The 17,051-nt window shown below is 49.0% G+C and overlaps 1 protein-coding gene across 1 annotated transcript; it reads left to right on the top strand.

Moving 5' to 3' along the window:
• The first annotated feature begins 1,893 nt into the window (after nt 1–1,893).
• MFSD13A (major facilitator superfamily domain containing 13A) lies at nt 1,894–12,893 on the top strand. Its single transcript, XM_032795749.2, has 8 exons — nt 1,894–2,166; nt 2,918–2,997; nt 3,744–4,193; nt 5,798–5,915; nt 6,912–7,008; nt 7,892–8,063; nt 9,000–9,193; nt 9,853–12,893. Exons 1-8 carry the CDS (start codon nt 2,002–2,004, stop codon nt 10,104–10,106), a joined length of 1,530 nt encoding a protein of 509 aa, XP_032651640.1. The 5' UTR covers nt 1,894–2,001; the 3' UTR covers nt 10,107–12,893.
• The last annotated feature ends 4,158 nt before the right edge of the window (nt 12,894–17,051 follow it).

Below are 17,051 nucleotides of genomic sequence, written 5' to 3'. Positions count from 1 at the left end.
GGTGTGTGGGTGCAAGGGGTCTCCAGCCGCAGAGGGTGAGGCTTGTTGGGGTGTGGCTTTGGGTTCGGGGGCTCAGTGGGAGGGTTCTGCAGGGAGTGAGGCTTGATGGGACAATCTGGGTATGAAGTGGATCTGGATGCACAGGGGTTGGGCGGATGGGGGAGCAGCTCCCTGTACAGTGACCTATCCCCTACATGGCTGAGGAGCAGTGGAGGCAGGAAGGAGGATGGTGCGAAGCTTCCTGCAGCTGAAGAGGTTTTGACGAGGGGAGTCTGACCCAGCCCTGGCCGCTTCTTGCAGGGGAAGAGGAAGTCCCATCTTCCCCAGCCCTGCTGGGACTAGCAGCTGAGCCTGGCACAGGGTAGGAGCCACTGGCTGGGGCGTCTCCCCTCCCCCAGTGATTTACTGCTTCGCTTGCTGCTCTGGATGCCCGAACCAACGGACTCACACTGCTGGGGAGCAGCACATGATCGCTTTTGTGTCTTCCCTTTGTTTCCCCATCACAGTGTCATTTTTCTGTGGGGAAGCAAAGAAATTTGCGGGGGATATGAATTCTGCGCACATGCAGTGGTGCAGAATTCGCCCAGGAATACTTTCATGAGAGAATAAATGCTGCTTACGATGAATGAGTTAGAAGGAAGTGACTGAGCGTTCCTTGGGCTGGGCAGAGAGCTATTCTTACATTTGCCATAAAGTACTTGCACTCCTGACTTCTGGTAAATGTTGAATGGGTCTGGAATTTTGCCATCAAGTTTCATCCTGGCCCTTGACTCCCCCTCCTCCCTTGATCTAGGCTTGATGCGACTCCTAGTGAAGTCAACAGGAAGATACCAGACTCCAATGGGAGCTGGCCTGGCCTTTAAATGAGTTACTTTCACTGTTTGATAGGGGACTACTTACACTGCTAATATTACAGAATTGACAGTGCCTGTGTTCATCTGCAAGTTAGCTTAATAAAAGGTGAGTTCTTTCTATAAGTGCCATCAGGCAATCCTTGGGACTCAGCTTTTTGTGCTGAAGATTCAGTTCTCTTAACTGTCAATATATTTCACTTCCTTTTGGAAGGGAATGAGGACGTGCCAGTGGGTTTAGTTGTATCGCAGTAGTGACTCAAGGCCCCACTGTGTGAGCAACAGAAACTTCTGTTTCCTACTTCTGGGGACCTGGATTCCAAAGTGGCTTATGTCATGTAACATTGTGGTGTCAACTAGGTATTACAGTGATTTGGTATTGACTTTCCACATCACAAAACTACAATATAACTCAAAATTCAGTACCTTCTGTCTGAGAGAGGCCAGCTGCAGCAAGTCCTGAGTGAGGTGCTTTGTGAGAGAAGTGTGCATGTGTCAGGCTGTATCACACCTGCTCCAACTAGGGCTTATTCCTGCTGCTTTCCTGGCATTTGTTTTTGAGTCTAAAATTCACCCTGGTAACTCTTCTCCTTCCATTTGACTATCTAAAAATATCTGCGATTAGTTCTGTCTCCTGAGAACTGTTTCTGTATGCAACCATAAATCATGTTTCCTCTGGTGTTCTTGCCTTGAAGTGTGGAAATAGCTAATCTATGCTATGCCAGACAACACAGAGCATTAAAGTACAGTACATAAAAACTGTATTCCTACTAGTGAACAGCTGAACCGAGGAGAGCCCTTGATCTAGTCCAATAGTTTGGGCCAAATGATAACTCAGCTTGAGGGAATGGCTTTACCACAGCAGATGGCCTTTAGCATTTTAAATCCCATTAAATCCACTTTTGAACAACTGAGCAAAGCAATCTAATTCTGACTTGATTTGTATCAGCTGGCAAAGCTTACACTCCTGTGGGTGGGTGGGTTTTGTGGTTTGTTTGTTTTTTCAAAGAAATTGACTTAATTCTGTAATCTTTTTCAACAGGAGGAACAATGGACTGGCTCCCAACAAAGAGTCAACAGATGCTGGGGGAAGGTGTCCCACCTGAAATGGAGATGATCTGGAAAGCTGAAGCACTCTGAATGAACCAACATGGGTTTGCGAGTGTTGGGCTGTCTCTTTAATTTACCCACTGCTGTGATCTATGGGTCCCTGTCGCTCTTTGTTTCCATTTTGCACAATGTGTTCCTCCTGTATTACGTGGACACCTTTGTTTCTGTTTACAAGATTGATAAACTGTCCTTTTGGATTGGGGAGGTAAGTTTCTGAGATTTATTTTTTCCTACCGTTCTCAAGATATGCAGTAGGATCTGAAACCAAAGCATCATGTTAGAATATGGGATAACATTTTGGTAACTTAGTTTCTATTTTGGCAGGAAGTGATAAAGGAGCTAGTCCTATTAGGTTTAAATTGGGTGACCTAGCTCTTCTCACTCGTACAAATATACAAAGATAGTGAGTCAGGGGTCTAAACACCAGCAACTTACATTTTAAAGAGTGCCTTCCTCTTGGAGAATCCCAGCACATTTCAAACTACACACAGCAGCAGTGAAGCACAGCACTGAATGAGTCTGAAAATCAGATTTCCTGAGTGCCTGTGTCTAGATTTAGGTACCTGACATTAGGCACCCAGGTTTGAAAATGTTGGCCTCTGTGCGTTATTCCATCACCTCCCAAAGCATGAGTTCAAAAATGACTTTGAGTCATGTATGAAAATGGGTGGTGTAACCCTACTTGCCAGTAGATATTTTTTTATACAACATAAAGCCATTAAACAGTATGACTCTCAGCCTGGAAAGGCGCAGTACGGGCACAGAAAGGAGGTTTTGCAGTATAGTGCCATGGCATATGTGTAGGGTGGTACGTTGTCACTATCCAGTACCAACTGGTTGTTATCCCAAGGAATTGTAATGGGTCCCCATCTGGATGCTGGTTACGTCAGTAACAAGACTCGACTGCTGGAGTGATCCATTGTGGCTTATCTCACTATAGTATCTCTCTTTTCTAGACAGTGTTTCTAATTTGGAACAGCCTCAATGACCCTCTCTTCGGCTGGTTGAGCGACCGGGTATTTCTTAGCACACAACAGTGAGTTTGTGCCATTCGTATCCTCCGTTAAATGCTGAAAAGTTAATATCTTCAGAGTAGGCTGGAAAAGATTTGTGAAAATGTCACCTTAAAAAGACTGATTGTTAGAAGACGAATATTCCCTAGGTATGAAAATCTTAAACTTCCCTGCTCACGGTGTCCTGAAAAGTTGGATGTTGCTGTTGTGGCTTCAGGGCTGGGTGCTGCTTGTCCATCATTTCAGTGTCTGGAGTGTGTAGAGGAGGAGTCATCCACAGGTGTAGTTATGCTAATGCCCTCAGTCAAGTCACCTTGCGGGACTGAGTCTGGAATTCCGGATTTAAAAGCACAAGCCTCTGCTGCTTCAGTCATTTAATATTATTATTATATTTATTTAAGTCCAATTAAACTTGGAGTCAATAGCTGATGTACTAACCGCTATAAGTAATCCGTCCACTAGCGGGAGACAGAGCTACACTGTTATAAACCGTTGAACAATCTGCATTGCCGCAGATTTCCCATGGGATTGTGAAGCAGACAATGCTAGCCTGCCAAGATGGGCTCTGTTCACTCCTGTGTGTTTGGGGCCTGTTATCTCCTCATATTAGCAGAGCAAGACGGGAGCTGAACAAAGACACTTACTGCATTTGTCAGGGTAGTGTTTTGATCTCTTCCACTGCCCTCTGAGCCTTCCCTATCAGGGAATAGAGGGTGTGGCAGGGACACTTCCCAGGGATTGTGATCAAAGTTTTTCACTTCTCTTGCAGGTCAGGGGTGGAGATCTCCTCACCAGAAGTCATTCTTAAGAGACTTAAGGCACTGAGCCGCAATGGGCCCCTTTTTGCCATCTCTTTCCTGGCTTTCTGGGTTTCATGGGCCCATCCAGGTCTCCAGTTCCTCCTCTGCCTCTGCCTCTATGACAGCTTTCTTACCATGGTGGATCTCAACCACAATGCCTTGCTCGCAGACCTTGCTGTTTCTGCAAAGGACAGGACTAGCCTAAATTTCTACTGCTCGCTTTTTAGTGCCATTGGTTCCCTCTCAGTCTTCATGTCCTATGCAGTGTGGAACAAAGAAGACTTCTTTTCTTTCCGGATATTTTGTGTGGTGCTGGCTCTCTGCTCTGTTGCTGGGTTTACTCTGGCAACGTGGTTGCTAAGACAACGATTTGAGACTGAAGTGAAAGTGAAATGGGACCAAGAATCGACTTTAAAAGAGTAAGTGGCACCAAACTACATAGCATCAGAGAAATGCCCATCTGATGTTGTGGGTGTGGGTCTCGGATGGGTTCGTACATAGGGTGGCTAGTCCTTGTTGCCACTATGGCTACGCTCTGTTTTTAGCGTGCTAGCTCAATCAGCTGGGACTTGGACCTGCAGCTCCAAGTGTAGATATACCCTTTGTCTCCGACATCAGTTTTGAAAATGGGAACCTAAGAAGCCCAAGTCACGTAGGCATTTTTGAAAATTTTATCTGACAGCTGTAGCTTCCTCCCTTCAAAATTCAGAGTAGCCAAAACCAAACAAGCTGAGGCAAGACTCAGAAAACTGGCCCACACTAACTAGTCCCTTAAAGTCAGACGTGCCATTGCACATGCCAGAAAGCAAATTTAATCTGAGTGTAGTTATCCTGAGTGCAGGTGGTGGTGGGAGTATCCTGCTTACAAGTGCCTGACAGCCCATGTACACAGACCTTCAGTAGTGGCATGTGTAGTTCTGCACACAGCTGTGACCGGCTCACTGAAAAATAGGCTCTTTATGTCTAGCTTGGCTAGCTGACAACTAGTAGGTGGTTTTCACATCTCCCTACAAGTATCTAAGTGTAAATACCAGTGAGGAAAAGGAGAATTACTCAGATTGTGTATAACTGGGAATTATGAGATAAATTTAAGAGAAGGAAGATTTAGGCTGAGGACCAAGGAAGGTATCCTAATGCTGAGATCTCCTGGGCTGTGAATAGGCTTCTAAGGGAAGGGTTGTGCAACCCTCATCTCATGGGACATCTGAAACTAGACTGGGGCACAGCACTAGAGAATGTATTGCTGACGGTAATCCTGTTCTTGGTGGCTGATGGACAAAAAGTTACCTGTAGCTTCCATCCCTTAATTTCGAGAATATACACTAATAGTAGACGGTGTGTACCTGTTAAAATGTCAACACAGCATTATCATAGAAATGTACTTGCTCTCCTTTTACCATGAGGATGGAAAAAGTAAATGTATCGATCTTGTCCGTCTTACTGCCTGACGCTGGCTAAGCAGGTGGCATCTGTGCATGCTGCTCATTCCAGTGTTCATAACTCACTGTGCCCTCGGGCTGCCCCCTCTGTTGTATCCACTTGTCTCGTCTCTCAGGCTTAGATTGTAAGTGCCCTTTGGGGCAGGGACTGTCTTTGTTTGTGCAGTGTCTCACATCCTGTAAGTGTTCCCACAATAAAACTAACTATAAAGATTGGAACTAGAGTAGTAGGAATCTGCATTGGACTGTAACAGCTGCCCGGGGGAGGGATGCTGGTGCAGATTTGAGTTGCTGACTCACTAGGCAAATATTTCAAGTTTTTTTTTTGATGACCCTGGTTCTGGTGGTTGCTTCCATCAAGGAACAGATATCATGCCAGCTTCTGACTTGCTCCATGAACAGAGAAGATGAATAGTAGAAACTGGTAGGATGAGGAAAGTAGCCAGCATTGCATCAGTGCGTGCGCTTCTGAGCGAAGCAGGGAGCACGGAGTTTACAAGCCTCTTGGGAGTGCAGAGGAAGGGGGGATAACAAAAATTCTCACATGTGCAGAAACAATTAGAATGGTTTCATTGTCCCTGTAGATTGTACATTGAGCAACCATCTGCCCCACTGGAGAAGAGGATTACACTGGGCGAATACCTCAAACAGCTGTCCCGGCACCACAACTTCCTCTGGTTCGTCTGTATGAACCTAGTACAGGTAGGTCTAGCATGGACGCTCTAACCCAGTGATTCAGACGATGAGCTGTTAGCCAAGCCAGTCTGAAATTGATTCAACAGGATATTGCTTCCTTATAAGGAAAGTAGTTGTGTCTGAGTAATGCCATAGCTCCTCTTGGTGCTTTCTGCACCTGCTTGTGTGGCTTTGCACCAGCCAGCTGTTCTGTTACGTGGGGACTCCCTGCGGAGTCTGGGGGCCTTACTTTTCCATCTACAGCCAGGAGGGGTGATTCACTGTAGGCTGAGCTCCTGCTTTACTAAGGAGTGAAAACTCTCAGCCCTTCAGAGACCATAATGTGTAGTTTAACAAGGATGCTGCAGTTTAATGCCTTATCATGGCTGTTGGGGAGAATTACTAGTGCAAAAGCAATGGCCAGAGAAATCCTAGTTCCTGTCATCAAATGCCTTTGAGAACAGCGTGGAAACGTGTTTTTTTTTCCTGCCTTCCTGTGCGAGCGCTGAATCCTCCCCTTCCCCCCACATTCCCATGTCACAGCCACTGGGCTCTGCTCAGAGCTAGTGCTTGGTTCCTCAGCTAGGTGCCCACAGCGGTGACTGCCAAACAACACAACACTCTTCACACCATCGCTGGAGCACTTGCAGCCTCAATTGCCTCTGGGTGTTTGGTTCTCCCACGTAGTAACGCACAGACAAGCTGCTGGGCTGGGCTGGCCTGGCCTGGCCTGGCCTGGCCTGGCTACGGGCCGCTCCTGGTGGCCATCTGTCTACTGGGGCACAAGGGTGTAACTGATGGCTCTCAGAGGTGAGTGCAGGTGGCATCAGAGCACTTGTGTAAACAAAGCACACCGTCTGCAGAACCAGCTTCTCTGCTTCACAGATCCTACCTGTAAGAATTGCATGTTACCCTGGCGCTGGACTCCTAGTGGAGTGGAGCCTAGCACGCTATTGGCTTAGCCTTCCTCTTCTTGCTCTGAGTATTGCTGGTCCAGTTAATCTTCGTGCTGTTTTGTCACAGGTTTTTCACTGCCACTTTAACAGCAACTTCTTCCCTCTCTTCTTGGAACACTTGCTGTCAGATCGGATCTCTCTCTCTACAGGATCCTTCCTACTAGGTGAGCCTGCGTGGGAAACTGGAGTAAGCAGCACCCCAGAGCTGCTGGTTGATACTTGGCTCAGCCCTGATTTCTTTCTTCACAAACACTGAAAGCACTGAGACTCGGGAGAAAGGTGCACTCTTTTCTCCGGCCTCCAGGAGTGGCACATGGCCCACCTATCCCCAGATAAGACCATTGCTGCAAGCATCTTGGATCTTAGACTTTCCCCTCCCTTCCCAGACACACAAGAAATAATCTTTAACATTTTTCAGGGGCCAGAGGGGGAGAGGCAGGCATTGGATCTCTGACCTGGGTTTCACAGATGTAAGGGTGTGTGTGTGAGAGAGAGACCTAGCTCTGGTCAGCTCTGCAAACCTTAGTTGGTGTTGGACCATGCCCAAACTGCCATCCAGATCTGCCTGATTGGCCGTGCAAGGTTCAGTGGAGCCTCAGCTCTGGAATCCGAGGATTGTCTCTGGGTCAGGGCTGAGACGCGTTGGCACTGCCATGTTGTCTGACTTCCACCAACTCAAGCAGCTTCTGTGTGGAATCTGGTCGGGAAAGCACAGAATTGGGAGTTTGCAGCTTCAATCCTGGTTCTAATGCTAACTGCCTGTGTGTCACTGGACAAGTCACTTACCTCCCAATGCTCCCATCTGTGAAATGGGGATAGCACTTGCGTCCTCCGCGGGAGAGTTGTGAAGATTGTTGTGCAGTGCTTGGATGTAGAAAGTGCCATGTAAGGGCTAAGTATTTCACTCAGTTTAAATGTGTATAGCTGTTCTGTGGTTTTCTTCCTAATGCCCTGCTGGATGAACTGAGCCTTGTCTTGTCTCTGCTTGGTCTCTAGGCACTGTTAGATGCTGAAACTCCCTTGAACTGTCTGTGCCTCTCTTCACAGGTATTTCCTACATCGCCCCTCATCTCAACAACCTCTATTTTCTGTCTCTCTGTCAAAGATGTGGGGTTTACGCGGTGGTGCGAGGGCTCTTCTTTCTGAAGCTGGCTCTCAGCATCATCATGCTTCTAGCTGGACCCGACCAGGTGTATCTTCTCTGCATCTTCGTAGCCAGGTATGTTGCTTATCTAGGGTTTCATTGACCTCTGTGCCTGTGGGTGCGCTGGTGGAGCAGTCCTGGTGGTTAGCCACCCCAGCGAGGCCATGAGGCATCTCCAGTTTACAGCTGGTGAATCTCAGGCATACAGATGAGACATGGTTATGCACCAAGTCACTGTCAGAGCTGAGAGTGGAACCCAGAAGACCTGACTCTTGACCAAGTGCTCCAACCACTAGATCATGTTGTCCCTTCTAGTGAAGAACTCCCTCACCTCCAATGGACTGAGCAAGATGAACTGAACAATCCATGATTATACCACACTTCATACAAACCTTGTTTAAGAACAAATGAGGAAATAACACGCTCTTCACAAAGATCAGGCTGTGTCTGCAAATGCAAGCTTGGCTCTGGCGTGTGGAACTGTCCTCACGCAAGCAGGGTGACTACAGGCAGCTGCTTTCAAACATACTGTCACCTGAAGTGTGAACTCAACTTGTAGGCTTTGCCATGTGACCTGTTCCTAGCAGGACTGTCCCTGGACCAGGTGACCCTCCTTAAGGCAGCAGGCTGTACAATGGACTCATGTTCAAGGCGAGGCAGATTGTGGTTCTCTGGATCAATTGCATTTTGGTAGTTCTGGGTGGGTGGGAGGGAGTCTGGGCTTGTGGCTAAGGCACTAGCCTGATACTCAGGAACTGAAACCAGTGCTCTCAGCTCTGTGATGATGTGACCTTGGGCAAGTCACTTCCACTTTCTCTGTGCCCGTTTCCCCATCTGTAAACGGGGCTGGTATCCGCCTTAGAGGGCTGTTTCATGTTAAACTTCATGTAAAGTGGCTGGCAGGTGCTAGGGAAGGGCAAGAGGCATGGTTCTGTATTCGCCCTCTCTGTATTTAAATGCTCCCTGTTTCCATGTGCTGCTGAGTCATACCCTGTCTGCTATGCTCCGCAGTAACCGGGTGTTCACGGAAGGAACCTGCAAGCTGCTGAACCTGGTTGTCACTGACCTGGTGGATGAGGATTTTGTCTTGAACCGCAGGAAACAGGCCGCCTCGGCGCTGTTGTTTGGGATGGTTGCCTTGATAACCAAGCCTGGCCAGACCTTTGCCCCCCTGATTGGCACCTGGTTGCTCTGTACTTATACTGGTAGGTGACGTAGGACGTGTTCTCTGGGGACAGCAGCAGGGTGGGGCTGAGATGAGTGCCTCTGCTGGCTTTTGTGATGTGAAATACTTGGACAAGGTCCACGGGCAACATAGTTTGCAGGATGTTTTATTACTTAACAGGTTGTGTAAGTTAACACTCCTTGTACTTTTGCACCCATGCCACCTGGGGCGGTGACTGTCAGAACTAATAACCTCAACGGGGGAGGCCTGGGCAATGGGAATTGGCTGTAGTGTTTCACTGTGGACGTTCGTACTGGATCCGTGTCCCAGTGAGGCCCCATGTGTTGCATTCAGCAAAGGATTAGCTTGACACCACCGCCAGCCTCTCATGTTGAGAGACATCCGATTTGAACCCAGGCCTGTGGGATCGAGCTCTGATCCTAATCCATCTCCCCACTTCTGTGCTGAATGCCTCCCTAGCAAGATCTGCACCCCTCTGCCTGTGCATTGTTATCCCAGGGATATTGTATCTGAATTGCGCTGAGAGTTCCTTGGGCTATGGGACGTTGTGTTTGGTGGCTATGAAGCCTGTGCACAGACTCCTGAGGGAGGTGTGGTGAGCTCCATGTTACAATGGTGGATGAGGGTGCATGGAATTTTTTATTTCTAGCTGAGTCTTACACACTTTTTTGGTCTCAGGTTATGACATTTTCCAGCGGGCCCCTCTGAGCAACGTGGTGAGCGCCCAACCGAAGCTGGTGTCCAATGCAGCCTGGGAACCAGCTCTGCGCCAGGGCTGCTTTTACCTCCTCGTCTTCATCCCCATCACATGTGCATTACTGCAGCTCCTCAGCTGGTCGCAGTTCAGTCTGCATGGAAGGCGCCTCCAGACGGTCAAGTCCCAGCGCCAGAGCCTGACTCAGAGTCAATCACGAGAGATCAAAATGATCTAGATGTGCCTGAGCCCTTCGGCTCTCACTGACCCTGTGCTGTGGGTGTGGTTACGCCTCTCTGCAGTCCAGGGGATGCAGACTGAGGCGAGGGGGCTTGCTGGCTAAGAACTGAAAGTGTTTACGATTCAACTGTGAAATGCTCACAATGCAGATGTTTCCTCGCTCCAGGGGGTAGTCGGTTTGGAAGGCAGGTGCACCAGCGACAGAGGTGACTGGTGTGTGCTCAGAGTGGGGGTGTTTGCTCAGGCAATCAGATGGAGTCTTAGCTCTTGCACTTTCTGAGGTGCTGCTGATCTCAAGGGAGGGTGGGTGACAGTGGCATAGAGTAAAGGAGACAGACATTCTAACACGGTCTCTAGTGCAGTATCTCACCCTGTGGCGCATCGGTGGGAGAGCAGATGCTGTTGGGCCAGCCCCATGGTGGTTTTGTGCAGTGCTATCCAGGAGTCCTGGGCTCAGAGCAGCTCTGCACTAGAAATTTTACCAGTGTGCTAGTTAAGGGGTAACTTGTTTTATTTTTTACTGCAAAAGTCCCAGTGTAGATGCAGTTATACCAGCAAAATAAGCTTTTGTGAATAAGGCTTATTTGGTTCAGGGAACTGGTATAAGTCACACAGGCAAAAGCACTCTTGTGAGGCTGTAAGCTGCATCTCCGCCTAGCCTGACCTGCAGTCCTTTCTAGTGTGGGCTAGGCCTTTGTCTCCTGCCCTGCTCTCGCTCCCTGGGTCAGCATGAGCAGGTAGGGTTGCAGAGGCATTGTGGTCATCTCCTTCGTGGAATGGATGCTGTTCCTCACCAGGCTCTGCAGCCAGTTACAGGGCAGGCTTGACATTCTCCAGCTGGAAGAAGTGCTGACTCTGAGGCAGGGCTCTGGAGTTAGAAGGGGGTTTACAGGACAAAAAGTTGGGATGGGGGAATCTTCTAGGTGTTTGGGAATTGGGATTTGAGACTCTTCAGTGCAGCTACTCCCTGCTGCCATAATGCCTGGCACTTAATTGACTGCAGAGAAGTGACACAGTTCTTAGATCAAGCCCATTCTGTTGGGTTCAGGACAAGTCTGTTCCCCAGAATCATTTAATGTGAAGCAGAATTTCTTTAGCAAGATCAACGCTCATGTCACTGCTGTAGAAGTCTCTCCTGGGATGTTGCTAAATGCGACACTTCTTGAAGTCATTCAACAGCCCAGAGGAAGCTGGGTGGACTTGCCCATTGAGCTGGGAGCCCAAATGAGGGGAACTCTCTGCTCAGACTCCCAATGCTAATTGCTTTCACGCAACCTGCAGAGGCTTATGTGAATGTGATGCCGGAGTCCCTGCAGTGAACGGGCAGGGTGGGGGAGAGCCCACCTTCCCTGTGTTACTGCCTTTCATCTGGGGGTTGCTTATCTGCTTTTTCTCTGCTAAATGGCTCCTAGTTCTTGAAGCCCATTTTTAAACAGAGTTTAGGACCTCCTGATGTAGGGAGGGGGCTCTAGAGCCACCCCCATCCCAAAGGGAATTGATACAGCAACACCAGCTTTGCTGGGGACCTGTCCACCAGCAAGACCCAGACCCAGTGAGATTACTGAGCACCATAACCCCTCCTCTTTGCAGCCTGCAAGCAAGACAGCAAAGGGCCTTACCACACAAGCCCTGTGCGCTCACAAGCATTCATCCCTGCAGCACAAGTAATCCCCCTGAAATAACAGAACTGCCTCAGCCTGGAGCTGTAGGATTGAGCTCCATGGAACCAAACTGTACCTAGTAAGGGGAATAGTTTTGTGTCTCCTCCAGTCTGGGGGCAGTGGAACCTCTATTTTAAATCATCCTGACAAACCTGATTATGAGCCTTTAAGACTGAGCCCATCCCTCTCCACTGCTGGGGAGGGGAAGCCCAATGCAGCCCTGCTACTAGGTGGTTCTTGTACTCCTAGTTCTTCTCTTCTACCATTAGTGAAATTCAGGCCCCACTGAAGTTTATAGTAGAACTCCCACTGCCTGCAGTGGGGGCAGGATTTCACCCCATCTGTGTAAATAGACATTAGTTTTGTGTCATCAGAGAGTATACGTGCTGAGACTTTAGAGCAGTATCTAAACCAGTGAGAATGCCAGCTCTGATGATAAACTGCTTAGATTTTTTTGTCCTGTCTTATTTTAAACCATATCCTAGTGGTTGACTGACTAACTCAGCAGCCAAACAGAAGTTCTGGAGCGAGATAGCTTGAGGGGTTGAAATCTACAGAAGACCTTCATCACGCTGGGGTCAGAACAAGCGCACATTTGTAGCTAACACAGCTCTGATCCGGGTTGCATGCAGGGGCCATTGATTTGGGACATCGCCTAACTGCTTTTTCTCAGAATGATTTATGCTGAGTGGGCAAAACTGGCTCATGACCAAGATGCATCATGCCAAAGCACTTTGGGATTTGGTCTCAGTTTTAGCTGGAGGTGGACAAGCACCCACCTACTCTCACAGCTGCAGGAGAACAAGGAAAGCATCGGGAGCATGTGAAGGCCAAACTCCCCCATCATGTATTTGCTGTGTATTCAGACAGACACCAGCTAGGTGCCCGCTTTGGGGCTTCCTCTTGTTCTGCTGTTAAAGGTGGAGGCGACCAAACTACTGCCGTTTGACCTCAGGACCCAGCCGCCTCGGGTCTCAGACCAAGATGTAACAAAGCTGCAATAGTTACCGCCTGGAGGCGTCTTTATCTTTTGATGGTTAAATCATAACTTATTTATGTAATTTTTAACACACTTTGACAGATTCTTCATTTCCTAATGAGCTGATTAAAAATGACCTTTTGTGTATTGCTGTTCTGCGGTTCAGTTTGGGGTCAGTTTCTGGAGTGCTTTACAAACCAGCTAGCGCTGGAGAATCACTTTTTAAATTTGCTAAGCTCGGTCTGAAGAGTTCTGGACTAGATTGCTCCTCTTGGATCTCAAGCTCCCAGGATGACCCAAGTGGGATCTGTAGTTCCTGAGGTTTTGGCCCTTTGCATCACCAGTAGCTGCTGCACACAAACCACATACCAGTGTCCTCCCAAATGCTCCCCTCAAGTTCGTTTGCCTGCAGCCCGGGCAGGCGCTCCCTATCCGAACTGCAGCCCTTGGGGCAGACAGTGCCAATTTTGGTTTTGCTTGTGACACTGGGTTTTTGTATCCTTGGTATCTGACCTGTTCCAGGTTCTGCTGGGCTGGGAGCATCAGTCTCTTTCCAGGCCCATTTCCTTGGGCAACATCACCCCACAGGTGCTGCTATGGACTGTAAACCGCACACTTTTCAGTCTTGGATATATGCAAGGCAGCCATAGGGTCCCTGCTCCAAATGCCTACAGTACTGTTGCTTCAATTCAACCCAGCAGGGCAAATCCCACTTGGTTCTCTGGCCTGAAGACCCTGTTGCTGGAACAGGGGAATCTAGGCTTTCCCTCTCCTTAGGGTTCTGTTACTGGAGTTGTTTGGAGGAATGAAATCCAGCTGATTGGGTTTGGGCCTGTGTGTGCACTTGCAGGTGCCAGTGTTAATGATTTGGGGCATTGCTTGAGCTACTTGCTGCCCTGTAGTGAGGGGCTCTTCAAAGCAATAATGAACTGCCTGTAATTCGCCTGCTTCTCAAGAGCCTGTTAGCCACACTACCTGTGCCAAGGCTCAAAAGGAATAGTTTGGAGGTGAGGCATTATTTGTATTCTCTATAATAACTTAGGAGTTGGGTGGAAGTGGACAGTGGGAAGCATGTGCTGAGCAGGGAGGGGGCTGTGCACCGTTGGAGGATCAGTAAGTTCTCATCAGTGGTGTAGGGTAGGATTCACACTCGGGGCCAGAGGTCCCGTGCCCAAATCCTGGGGAAGCCCTGATGGCAGAGTGGAAATTATGGGACCTTAATTTTGTCCCAAATACCATGAGGGCAAACAAACAAGTTCCTTTGTTTTCATGCTGCAGGGTTTATGCTGATTGGTAGCTATGAGACCAGGAGCCCGAGTGTGGAGAGCAAATATCCTACATCTGCTACTGTGGGGTTCTTACACCTGCCTGTTTCTGGCCTCTGCTGGAGACAGGACCTGGAGCCAGTCTGGCAATTCTTCCGTTCCAAGGTTCTGCTAAGGAACTTCAGCTGCTGGGAGTTGGCCTCCATTTCCAAGAAACGGGATTGTGTGGCTGTCACTGAGAGCACTCTGCGGACATCGGCCCATGGAACATTTTTGCCTTGGTTTGTATCTGTTTGACGTTCACAGTCCCTCTGCATCCCTCTGGTGGTGGTGCTGTTCTTTGCAGGGGCTATCAGTTTTATGTGGGACGAGGGGCACGGGGGAAGTGAGGGAATTCAACGGTGTTGGATCTGGTGTCTGGCTCCCCTCATTTCACATTCGTCTGTTGGCTCTGAGCACGAGTGAACTCGCAGCCCCATCTGTGCACAAACCTCCTTCCCGCAAATACAATTAGAGGTAACGTTCTAGTGACTGCTCCTGCCCCATCAGATGGCTCTTCCATCTGTCCCGATTCCCCTTAGCTAATAAACACTTAGTGGCTGGAGCCAGTGCTGCCCCTTCCAGCGTGGTTCTGCTACCAGCCAGCTCTCATGGTGGCGTTTCTGCTCTCCTGTACACCTGGAAGTGAGGGAGCAGCCACCCCCCTGGACCAGTTCTCTTCTCCGGTTAGAAAGTAGCTGACTCCGTTGTTTGAGCATGTGTACTTCTCCCATGGAGGGGGAGCGCAGTGCTGTCAATTTGACGCGGGAGGGGTGTGTGTGAGGACTAGGACCTACTCAGAAATTTTACCACTTCCCCTTCCTGCTGGACTTCCCTCCCTCGCCTCCTCAGTGGTCTGTTCTTCCAAAAAAAAGCCCCTCAGACATTGGTCTTCAGCTGGCATTGAACGAGTCACAGCCACCTTCAACTCCATTGCTGCAGCGCTCTATTCTATGGGAAAGCTGTAGCGCCTGGACACCATCTTAAAGCTTCAGGCACAAGTGCGTTCAGGGCAGCATTGCCTGACCTATTAGAGCAAAATTGGGGTGAACACTAGTGGGCCCCCTGTGGCAAAGGTTAACCCCTGAGCCTAGCCATTCTACCATCAGCTAGGTAATCCTGGGCTATAGCTTTCCTCTGTTCAGCACCCTACTGCCTCTACACCAGGGGTTCTCAAACTAGGGGTCAGGACCCCTCGTGAGCTGTCAGCCTCCACCCCAAACCCCATTTTGCCTCAGGCATTTATAATGGTGGTAAATATATTTGAGTGTTTTCAATTTTTGGGGGGGGGGTTGCAGTGCGAAAGGGGTCACCAGTACAAAAGTTGAGAACCTCTGCTCTACACAGACAGGAACTGCTTCCTTTCCTCTCAAAGCCACCTGGGGACAGGGTAGGAAGGGGGCAGCCCCCTATGGAACAACTAGCTGAAAAGTGACTGTTTCTAAATAAGTCAGTGCATGAGCAGCTGAGCTAAAACTAGCCACAGGTGCCTGAGTAACCCTGGGCAGTGGTTCACAGCGAGCTCCAACGCAGGAAGCCGACTGAATTCAATACAGTCCAGGGCTGGCACTTTCAGGGCATGCTCCACATCTGACTGTCCCAACCATGATGCTTCAGCCAAAACAGGAAATGAAAATGCAAAGCAAGGGCTGAGGAAGCTGGGCTGGGATCCTCTGAAGTAACTTCTGGTCTGGCTCATGTGTGTTCTGCTCTAGAACCATTGGCCTTCAGCCTCACACAAACACCCCAGGGGCTTGTCTTTGGCAGTCTTCTGCTCCACAGAACAGGAGCAAACGCCGGGTGGAAACTAAGTCCGGTTGATAGGTCCCTTGTAAAACATGGTCTTGTACTTGTTCTGGCCTGTCTTCCAGCTGTGATTACTGGGCCTTCACCTTTACTACTTTCAAACCAGAGGTCGCCTCTTTCCTGTCAGCAGGGGTCCGCTAGGTTGTTCAATAATCTTTGCTAACCATCATGCTGTGAAATGAAGTCTTAAATGTCCAACTGCAGACTCATTTGTTGGCTCTGACAGGAATCTGTCCCTTTCCTTTCAGTCTATTGCTCCATGTGGAGTAGCCTGTTGTGAACGGTTCCACCAGGCTGTTACCTTCTCTGGAGTTAGATTCCTCCTAAGTGCCCCACTTCTACCGTGTTGGCTATGGTAAATTACCCAGCTGCTTGGGGCAAGGGCAGATGGAGATTTAAAAAAAAAATACATCTGTCAGTTATCCTCTTCCCCCTCAACTTAGAATCATAGACTATCAGGGTTGGAAGGGACCTCAGGAGGTATCTAGTCCAACCTCTGCTCAAAGCAGGGCCAATCCTCAATAAATCATCCCAGCCAGGGCTTTCTCAAGGCTGACCTTAAAAACCTCTAAGGAGATTCCACCACCTCCCTAGGGAACCCAGTCCAGTGCTTCACCACCCTCCTTGTGAAATGTGTTTCCCTAATATCCATCCTAAACCTCCCCCACTGCAACTTGAGACCATTACGCCTTTTTCTGTCATCTGCTACCGCTGAGAACAGCTGAGCTCCATCCTCTTTGGAACCCCCCTTCAGGTAGTTGAAAGCAGCTATCAAATCCCCCCTCATTCTTATCTTCTGCAGACTAAACAAGCTCAGTTCCCTCAGCCTCTCCTCACAAGTCATGTGCTCCAGACCCCTAATCATTTTTGTTGCCCTCCGCTGGACTCTAATTTTTCCACATCCTTCTTGTCCAGTTTTGGGCCCCACGCTACACAGTACTCCAGATGAGGCCTCACCAATGTCGAATAGAACGGAATGATCACGTCCCTCTTCTGGCAATGCCCCTCTACAGCCCAAAATGCCATTAGCCTTCTTGACAACAAGGGCACACTGTCAACTCATATCCAGCTTCTCGTCCACTGTAATCCCTAGGTCATTTTCTGCAGAACTGCTGCCTAGCCATTCGGTCCCTAGTTTGTAGCAGTGCCTGGGACTAAGTGCAGGACTCTTCACTTGTCCTTGCTGAACATCA

The sequence above is a fragment of the Chelonoidis abingdonii genome, chromosome 16, assembly GCF_003597395.2.
Source record: "Chelonoidis abingdonii isolate Lonesome George chromosome 16, CheloAbing_2.0, whole genome shotgun sequence".
NCBI classification, from domain to species: Eukaryota; Metazoa; Chordata; order Testudines; family Testudinidae; genus Chelonoidis; species Chelonoidis abingdonii.
The sequence above is the reverse complement of the archived record's forward strand: the minus strand, read 5'-3'. Positions and strand labels throughout refer to the sequence as shown.

Excerpts from the sequence above, each read along its gene's own strand:
- MFSD13A (XM_032795749.2), top strand. The coding sequence starts at position 2,002 with ATGGGTTTGCGAGTGTTGGGCTGTCTCTTTAATTTACCCACTGCTGTG. Across the intron at positions 2,998-3,743 it reads GTATTTCTTAGCACACAACA|GTCAGGGGTGGAGATCTCCT; the intron begins GTGAGTTTGTGC and ends CTTCTCTTGCAG. Across the intron at positions 5,916-6,911 it reads TCTGTATGAACCTAGTACAG|GTTTTTCACTGCCACTTTAA; the intron begins GTAGGTCTAGCA and ends GTTTTGTCACAG.